At 30.5% G+C, this 9,838-nt stretch overlaps 2 protein-coding genes across 2 annotated transcripts; both read right to left on the bottom strand.

The window, feature by feature from the left end:
- Positions 1 to 279: 279 nt before the first annotated feature.
- Positions 280 to 1,952, bottom strand: LOC115721986 (rRNA-processing protein FYV7). Its single transcript, XM_030651131.2, has 4 exons — positions 1,745 to 1,952; positions 1,504 to 1,675; positions 1,024 to 1,121; positions 280 to 759 (listed from the first exon to the last, which is right to left on the bottom strand). Exons 2-4 carry the CDS (start codon positions 1,673 to 1,675, stop codon positions 487 to 489), a joined length of 543 nt encoding a protein of 180 aa, XP_030506991.1. The 5' UTR covers positions 1,745 to 1,952; the 3' UTR covers positions 280 to 486.
- A 6,038-nt stretch (positions 1,953 to 7,990) lies between these two features.
- LOC115702445 (bidirectional sugar transporter SWEET9-like) lies at positions 7,991 to 9,838 on the bottom strand. The gene is made up of 6 exons (XM_030629901.2): positions 9,474 to 9,838; positions 9,333 to 9,369; positions 9,030 to 9,240; positions 8,740 to 8,904; positions 8,515 to 8,634; positions 7,991 to 8,420 (listed from the first exon to the last, which is right to left on the bottom strand). Exons 1-6 carry the CDS (start codon positions 9,520 to 9,522, stop codon positions 8,208 to 8,210), a joined length of 795 nt encoding a protein of 264 aa, XP_030485761.1. The 5' UTR covers positions 9,523 to 9,838; the 3' UTR covers positions 7,991 to 8,207.

The following is a 9,838-nucleotide window of genomic DNA, read 5'->3' on the forward strand; positions in this document are numbered from 1 at the left end:
TAATTCAAAATAATCAATTCGGTTTACACTTTTGTGAATTAAATTAGAATTACTATGTAAATTGAATTGAAAACAAAATATAAACTTGCATTTAGTGCAAATGAATACAGTGTGAGCAAAATAGTGTGAATTGAATAAGATGAACACCACCAGAAGAAAATATTGCTCATTTTGTCTCTATAGTTCTATTCTCATAAGATAGAAAGGATATAATATATCTAAGAAAATACTAGCTAATAATGCAATATCATTATTTGAGAATCAGTCTGCCTCAAAAGATTGTATCAAAATTTAATTGTATAGCATTAACTCTTTGCTCTCTCTATTAAAAAGCTACAGCATCAAAACTTTAGTTCATGCAAAAAGTTGACAATACATGTATACCATAATACCAAACGAAGTTTAGCAATTAAGATTAGTGAAAACTGATTAAACTAGTAATTATATAGTCAAAATACAAAAGCTAAATTCTATCTCCAGAGATGTTTAACTATAGATTTTGGAACCTTGAATCGTTTCCAAGAGATGTTCAATTCTATACTTCATAACAGGTTGCCCTGAACGTGTCTTCTTAAACATCTTTTCCCTAGTAGCCTTTCTCTGAGCATTGGCTTTATCTATTTCTTCTTTCTTCGCCTGAATAGCTGCTTCTTTTTCCATTCTTGCCTTTTCCTCCTCTTCGCGCTTCTTTTCATATATTTCTCTCAAACTAACTTTCGTTTTGTTCTGGCTCTTCTTGTTTTTCTTATTCATTTCAACCTGTGAAAACAATGAGAGTAAATGCATCACTTACAGAATGTATCTCTATAAGAATACATTTTACACATGACAGTAATCAATAATGCCAAAACTTATATCAGTCCTTCAAAAATCATACAAACTTACTCTACACCTCTAAAATCTAGAAACCCAGAAGAAAATATTCTGATGTAGTACTTAAAGTATTATTAAGCTTGAGTTTGTTTTCACACAAGAACAAATGCAATGAAAATAGGCACCAAATAACTTGCTCTTATAACCAACCTCGCTGGGCATCGAAGCAGAGGAAAGACCTTGCTGTTTCATTGACTTTTTAAACTTGCTCACATATTTAGCATTTTTATAGAACTCCTGCTGCTTCTCTGCAAAACACAATAAAGTAAAATTACTACAGTGAAAAAACTCTAGATATAGTATCAATTTTAGTTATATTTCACAATAAAGTTCAAGCATTAGTTCATCTACTACCCCACACGAGCTCAATCAAATAGATCCTATAACCAGGTCTATTTAATAATGCTCTTATCTCTAAGACATCATAAGCACTAAATCCTAACACAATCACAAGCAATTCACCCAATATGTACTTGAATTTTCATACTGAAACTTCTAACAAGGAGCCACATTATCCAACTTTGATAAAAAAAAATATGTAAAGCACTACAAAACATAATTGCTATTATATATATATATATATTGAAAACTGTATCATCAAAATAAGAAACAAAGCGTAGAAGTTAGTACTTATTGAAGCTGGATTGTAGTGGCTTCTGTTCGATCGGGCATGGGCGAAGGCTTCGAGTGAAAGGCCTTTCCTCGTGTTATTGGGGTTCTGATTCCTTCTCTTCATGTTTACTGAATCAGGGACACCAATTCCCTTTCCTTTTCGATCCTCGCTTGGGGTCCGATTCTTCATCTGAAAAAATTGTTCAATTAGGGATTGTAGAACGGGGATGAGTCGGAAACCCTAGAATTAGAAACATACCTAAAAGGAACTGTGTGGGTGGTGCCGACTGCCAAAGAAAGGGAGAGAGAAGGGTGGTGGAGATCGGCGCCGACGATGAGAACTGAGAAGTGGACGGAAGAGAGGGACTGAGGGTGAGGCGCACAAAGAGAGGGAGTCGTCGAAGATGAGGCGGAGAGATTTTAGGGTAATTTTTGTTTTATTATTTTAGATAATGGCGCGATGCAACATTTTTTTTTTTTAAAAAAAAAACACAAAATAAATATGTTTCAAATTGATTTTGTTTTTTTTTTTAAATTTTAAAAATAAAATAAAAAATATTTTTTTTTTTGTTAATTTCTTGTCATTTTTATTTTTGTTTTTATTTTTATTACTTTTTTTTATGTGAGGGCTGAGAAAGTAAGGTGAAAGAAAATGGCTTGAAGTCTAGGTCCGGGTCCACGGTTAGGATTCTAGGTTCGGGTAGGAGTTTTTATTGGACCACTTCCAGTATTTTTAAGTCTATTCAAATTCGATCTAATTATAGATGGGATGTTAGATTTTACCATCTGGTCTGATCAAATTTATTTGTAGTTATCCAACCAATTCAACATCCATCAGATATGGGATATATTTCATGTACATCTATTTTTTTAATTCGAGTTTATCTAATATTTTAGAACTAATATTTTTTTTGGATCAGATCGAATCCATTTAATATTTTAGATCTAGTATTTATGGGATTGCACAAAAATTATCTTAATCTAAAATAAATAATAAATGTTTTTATTTAAGACAAAACTTTAAATGGAGGGTTTATTTAAAAAAATTAATTAATTAAAATTATTTTTAATTAATTAAAAGGGTTTAAAAGGTATATTAAAATAAAAGTTCATTTAATGTAATTAAATAAAATTATTTTAATTAATTTTGAAGCTTACGATGATCTATAAAATTACAAAAATGCTCTTATTGTGATAGGGATTAGTTTTTGTAATTTATTTTCTAATTTCAAATATTAAAAAAATAGAAATACCCAATTAATACCCGATTCATCATCATTGTTTATTTTTTACTTTTAAATAAATATTCATTAACAGTTGATTAATAACATGCTCATGCATTAGTGAATAACATCTCTCTCTCTCTCTCTCTCTCTCTCTCTCTCTCTCTCTCTCTCTCTCTCTCTCTCTCTCTCTCTCTCTCTCTCTCTCTCTCTCTCTCTCTCCAAACCACCAAAGAAAAACCCTCACTGGCGTAACTCCAGAGACCACTCTCCGGCCACCGTCTGATCCCATGCGCCGAACCATTCAAATCCCTATGCACCGACAACCTAAACCCCTAAGCAATGTTGCCCCTTTCGTCACCTTTAGCCCGGGATCTCAAGTCAAAGTTTGAAGATTCAAACTTTGAACGGATTTTTTGGCCCCCTCCAGTGTCCGTTCAATAAGTCGTCTTCACCACTAGACTTAGCTTATCGAGAAGAACAATATACACTAAGCCATTTTGCCTAGCCCGCTACTTTTTTTGGTGACATTTTTGTAGCCCTGTCCCTTTTCGGTGACTTTTCGATGATATTATATACCGTTTCGACAAATGATTGACATGGGTGGTCATTTTAATGTATACTACCCCTATTGTTAGTGACATTTTCGGTACACGAATTTCTACTGCCACCAATAGTTAATGTGCACCGTTTAGATGATTTTTTTTAACTCTAAACTTTAAATAGAGTCATATTATATGTCGTGGACTCAGTTTTGAATGTAGAATACAATGATAATAATTATTTAGCTATTTGATGGTATAAGTGAGAGCAATATATTTAAGATTAGACTAAACAATTAGAGCTCGGGACTTGAGAGCTTAGAATCATCTTTTTGGACAAAGTTTAACAACTTGAGAGATGTAGAGACTCAACATGATTATTGGACTTGATTTTATACGTGTTGAATAACATTAGACATATTTCAATTTTTATGATTTGCAAATTGTTTGAAAAAATGAAAATTTAATCTGTATATTTTTCTGGACTATTCTGGAGGCACTGAGTGCCAAATATATTTTTGTATAAATATTTATGCAAGTTATGATTTTTGAGTTATTCAAAATACAGTCGTTATGCTGGTAAATTTTTTAAAAAATAAAAGGGAATATGTTCTTTTGTTATTCTTATTAATTGCCTGCTTTTGGTTATACTGATGAGAGCCATGTTGATTATGATTTGTGCATATTATTGTTTCACAACCTAGTCTCTGTGTCATTCTAGGTAGATCAAGTGTGCAGTCACCTATAGGTGAAAGACCTAGAATCTGTACATAGAGTGAATTGAATCTAAGCCCTAGTATTATGGTAGTTATCAGGTGCGATTACTCAGTTTTTGGATGTCATTTTCTATGATTGGTATTGAGAGCTAGAGACTTAGTGGACTGTGTGGTATGCATTTGAAGCTTGGTTTTGTGATTATTTGTGGTCACTCTATTTTATTTAATACATTTTGATAATGGTGAAGGGAAATTTCTAAAAGGTGACCATGCAAGAATTTTTATTAAACTAATGGTCCTTTGATATTAGTTATTTTCCTACTGGGTTTTATAAGCTCACCCCCTATTTTCTCCCATTTAAGGAACTCAATTTGATGCTAGTACATGAGGATGGTACTGTTGAGGAAGAAAGTCGTTATTAGTTTAGTCTTATATTCTATTTGTCAAACTTTCCAATGAAATTCATTTTGTATTTAAGCTTGAATGGATGGTATGATGAGCTATGTACTAGTTAAAAATGAAGAATGATGGATGCTATATATTATTTTGGTATTTTATTGACTTATTAAATCTATCTATTCAGTGACTTCATAACTGTAGAGATATTATTGTTCTTTTATATTGATGAGTGGTCCTGATTTCGTTACTAATATTTTTTTTTATCGATATAGGAGTTAATCCACTTATTTTTAAAGAAGTATTTTATGATATAAATTAAAAAATCATTTATAATCATAGTCAAAGTTTGACCTTTGACCACCCAAGTTATAGATATTTGTTGCGATAATTTGCACACGCAAGTGTACGTATCGTTTAAAGTAGTAAACTCACTAGGAGTGAGGTCGATCCCACAGGGAGTGTAGTTAAGTACGTTAAAATTAAACTTTTACTTCTATTTGGTTAAATAAAAAATAAAGAAAGAATTAAGAATAAGAAACTAGTAAGAAGCAATTATACAAGAAAATTGAAAGTTAATAAAAACTAGGGCTTCGATTTCAATTGTTTTTATTGGATATGGCCTAATATGATTATTTTCCTAATATTAATTTCTATGCAATAGCAGGTTTACTAAGGTAATTTATAGTCTTCTCAGATATATAAATCTCAATTACATGCAAACTTTCTACTCTCGTGATAAATTTAACATGCAACAGGCATTAAGCATAAAAACCCTATAAGCTATCTAAACCATATAGGTACTCTCGTCCTATATCGAAATTCAGTTCTATTTTACTATAGCATATTTGACACTCACTTCTCAGATCTCGCATCAAACTCATAGACAGATAATTGGTGATCAGGCAATTAAAAGTAATTAAGCACAAATAAAATAGAATATATAGAAATTAGGGGGAAAATTAATCATATTAAAACCATAAACAATATCAAACAATATCCATCTAACCCTAATAAAGTGTTTAGTTACTCATGTTCATTGAAGCACAAATACACATATTAACTGATAGAAAAGAGATGAAAAATACAGAAGAGAAGAAAAGAAGAATGCTGAAAAACCCTGAGGAGGATGTCTTCAATATTGCAGCTGATCTCTCTACTCTGTATCTGAACTCTCACTTCCTCTCTCTGAGATTGCTTGCTGAAATCAACTCCATTCTTCCCTTTATATAGGCATTGAAGGCCTAAAAATATGGAAAAAAACGCAATATTTAAATTCCCATTCGGATTTAAATTTTTGGGAAACCTCAAACGAGATATTTTTTTTTCTACTGCGTTGACTGATAGTATTTTGGCCATAACTCTCTCAATATTGCTCGGAATCGGACGATTCAAGATGTTCCGGAAAGATAAAAGAGAGATCTAGAACTTTCATGTTTTGACTTTTTCCAAAATCCAATCCGAAAACCGTCGAATTTAGGCTTGAAGTTTCGGCTTCCACAATTTTCTCTATTTTAAATATCATGATATTTTTTATCTTTTTCCCATCTTTTTCTCTGATATTTTTCTAATCTTCTTCTATTTTAAATCTGTAAAAATAAAAGATAACAAGCGTAAAAATGCTCCAAACACGATTAAAACTTAATTAAAAATATACTAAACTTAATCTAAAATTAATACTAAAAATAACCTAACAATATTACATATCTGCCACGACCTAGGGCTCGGATCGTGACGGTGTGTGTGTGGAGAAAAATAGTATGTTGTGAAAAGAGAAGTGATTAGTGTGAGTTTGTTGTGTGGTGAGAGTGAGAAAGAAGTAAAGGGTGTATTGTGATTTGGGTGGAGAGATTGAGATAGAGAATGTATATAATTTTGAAGTGATAAGTAAAATATATCTCTCTTTGTGGGTTTGGTAACTTTACCAAACTAAGTAAAATTTCGTTGCTTCATTTCTCTATTATTTTGTTGCGCGTGAAGTTTATTATTTTTTCTTAACAAGTGGTATCAAGAGTCAATGTTCAGATCTACACTAAAAATATCAAAGATGATATCTTCCACAAAATTTGAGATCAGACTTTTTGATAGAAGAACAATTTTAGTTTATGGTAGAGCACGGTGAAAGATATATTAGTACAACAAAGGCTCCTAAAGGCACTCTAGGGAAAGAAGCATGAGAGTATGACTGATGAAGTTTGGGAGAAGCTGCAAGAAAAAGCAATAAGCACTATTTGCTTACATTTGGCTCCTAAATTGAAGTATAGTGTACAGAACCGTATGAGTTATGGAAAAAGTTAAAAAAAAAAAAAACTTTATATGTCAAAATCCCTAGATTATTTTTGAAGAAACAATTATATGAGTTGAAGAGACAATTATATGAGTTGAAGAAACACTTTTGTTTTCTGTTTAATTTAAAAATGAAAATTAAAAATGGTTACAAAACGTATTTTGTTTTTCAAAAGCAAAAGTTTTAAAAACAAAAATTTTACTTTCATTTTGAGATTAAAAAATTAGAAAATAAAAGTGTTACCAAACGGCACCTTAGTTTTACTCACTTCGTTTTTTTATTATTTTGTTGGTGAAGTTTATTATTTTTTCCAAAAGAAAACCAAAACTATTAAGAATTTAGTATTATCACTTCCAAATGCTTACCACGACTATAATATATTTCTTCTTAGCAAAAAAATCAATAACGTCCACACGGTCATATAGAATTAATTAAGCTATAATATTTTCAAATATTAGAATGAGAGACACCCCTACTAGAAAGCACTTCTAATATAATTTTAGAAAATTCTATAATGTAAATCTTTTAAAAAGAATGTACTGATATATTTTTATCTGTTTTAGTATTTGAAATAATTTTTTTGTTAAATTTTTTCACATGGTCATGTAAATTATATTTATTTAAGATATCTTGCAAAATTTTAAGAAATTTGAAAAAATTTAACACGCCAGAAACTAGGTTCAAACAATATGTTGCACGTGTAACTATTTTATTTTATACGCGTGTAAAATAGACGGTTTAAATATCATTTTATACATTATAAATTATTCCGAATTTCTCAAAATTTTGTAAGATATCTTAAATAGCTATAACATGAATATATAAAAAAAAATTCTAAAAATTTTTGTATTGATACGCATACATTCTTTTTAAGAGAGTGCATTGTAAAATAATTTTATAATTTTTCCTATAATATAATTTTCTAACTTATACAATAATATTATTTGACAAAGCATTGACTCAATATGGTAACATAGTTCATAAAAGAGAACCAATTTTGTTATTTTAGGCTGGAAAGTGGAAACACATAATGTTATTATTTTTAAGTTCATCACTTTGTACAGCTAAGGGTCCCACATAAGATCTGCTTTAACAGAATGCTCAAATCTTCACTTCATCACTAACGCGAGCTAATAGAATTTAGAAGAACTATACATAAACACGTTTCTCCATTCTTATTTGGAATCTACATAAGAGTCCCACCATGAGTATACGTACCTTTGTTTATATTGTTCTAACGTCTCTGTCTTTTGTTGATATTTTTTATATTATACTGTTTGATTATGTGAGATATTTAGGTTGAATTAAATAAGAGTGCAAACAAAATTTATAAAAATCGACTTCCAAAAATGAAAACCACAGCATATATATCTTAATTAAACTCAACAAATAAGATTACAGTCTATATATATATGCTCCCAATTTATATATATATAGACCCTTCTCCCATCTTCATCTTAAACTTACATAATATATATAATCAAAATAGACATTTCACACACCAAATCTCAAATTTGAGTTATTAATTATTAATAACTTAGGGCCAGCACTATCGATATCATACGACTCCAGATTCATTACTATTAATAACACTGACAATAGCAATAGTTGTGGTGGTGGCCTCTTCTTCTGTCGTTCTCTCCCGAACGACGTCGTTTGCTGATAACTCTTGTAATTTAAACTGTGGCAACTCATCTTTCTTGGCATTTTTGTAAACGAGGTAGATTATCATTTGAGCGATTCCAAATATGAATCCTAAGATGTTTGGTGACTGTTCCAATAAATAATTCAATTAATTAATTAATTTGGTATATATTGTGTTAATAAATTAATAATCTGCTTATTTAATAAATTAAAGAAATTACCGCAATAAATAAATCGTTTACTAAAAGACCGTAGAAGAACCACATAACAGCACATAATGTCAAGGAGAATGATAAAGCAAAAGGCATGTATTCCACACTCTTTGTTTTAATCACAATTCTCTGTAAAAAAAAAACAGAGAAGTTTGTTATTAGAAATGATAAATTAATTAATATTGAATTGAAATTTCACATAATTAATTAATTAGTAAATTGGTGATAAATTACCATAATACTAAGAGGAGCAGCAAAAACACAAACAGAAAACACTGCACAAATCCACCCAACAGCTGTGACACGATGAGAACGGTTTGGGATTATGAGGGAAGTAGATACTAAGATCAATCCATAAGCTCCAATGTTGAACAGAATCACAAGCTTAAATGTATAAATCTGAATTTTATATAAATATATATGTAAAGAAGAAGAAGAAGAAAAATTAATTAGATGTCTATATATGTAGTTTTCTTCATACATTAATTAGAAGAAGAAAATTAATTAATTAATGTATTAAGTACCCTGATTGCTCTTGAGGCATATATGAGGTAGACAATGAGATAAATGGTCTCTATGGCTGTACCAACAGAATTGATAGTAATGATCATGAAGCCATTGGTCTTGAGAAAACCATAGTATAGGGTCAGCATAGCACTAAATAATGCTACTGAATATGGTATAGATTGAAACCCCTCGGTGGACTTCTTGCTCCAAATTCTGTAGAACGTTGGCCTATATAATAATATATATAATTAGTTGAGTTTAATCAAGTATGATTTGTTACTTAATTATATATATATATATTATAATGAGAGAGTACTTACAGTGGGGCTAGATAGACAACGAAGGACACTGCGTTACCTGTTGAATAAAGAAAATGAAAATGAAAATAATAATAATAATTAGTGGAATTGTTAAATGAATAATTAATACAAGAATTAAATAATTAGGGAAGGGAAGTATACCAAGAATGCCAAAAATAACAGCCATGTGGGAAGCGTTCATGGCTGTCATTCTTGGCTTCAAAGCAATTTAATTGAGAGAAAGAGAAGAGTTGTTATTTGTGATGAGATGAAATTATTATAAGAGAGAAGAGTATATATATATATATATATGAGTTGAAAAGGGTATGGAGTTTTAGATGAGTTGATTCGGGACGTTTTGGCCTTAAAATTGAACAAACTGCGTGTATATGATTAGGATTTATTACATGAGTTCAGCCAAATGAGCTGGGAAAGGTCCCTTTGCAGCTGCTTACCTTTGCTTGTATACATTTCATGGTTCTCTACTACTTCCCATGCATGAAATATCCATGTATGTATATATGTAT

Source organism: Cannabis sativa, chromosome X, assembly GCF_029168945.1.
Source record: "Cannabis sativa cultivar Pink pepper isolate KNU-18-1 chromosome X, ASM2916894v1, whole genome shotgun sequence".
Lineage (NCBI taxonomy): Eukaryota > Viridiplantae > Streptophyta > Magnoliopsida > Rosales > Cannabaceae > Cannabis > Cannabis sativa.

Coding starts and splice junctions, on each gene's coding strand:
- LOC115721986 (XM_030651131.2), bottom strand. CDS start 1,675: ATGAAGAATCGGACCCCAAGCGAGGATCGAAAAGGAAAGGGAATTGGT. Junction 1,122..1,503: donor CTACAATCCAGCTTCAATAA/GTACTAACTTCT, acceptor TGTGTTTTGCAG/AGAAGCAGCAGGAGTTCTAT. Junction 760..1,023: donor CTGCTTCGATGCCCAGCGAG/GTTGGTTATAAG, acceptor TTGTTTTCACAG/GTTGAAATGAATAAGAAAAA.
- LOC115702445 (XM_030629901.2), bottom strand. CDS start 9,522: ATGACAGCCATGAACGCTTCCCACATGGCTGTTATTTTTGGCATTCTT. Junction 9,241..9,332: donor GTTGTCTATCTAGCCCCACT/GTAAGTACTCTC, acceptor ATTATTATATAG/GCCAACGTTCTACAGAATTT. Junction 8,421..8,514: donor TAAACGATTTATTTATTGCG/GTAATTTCTTTA, acceptor TTATTGGAACAG/TCACCAAACATCTTAGGATT.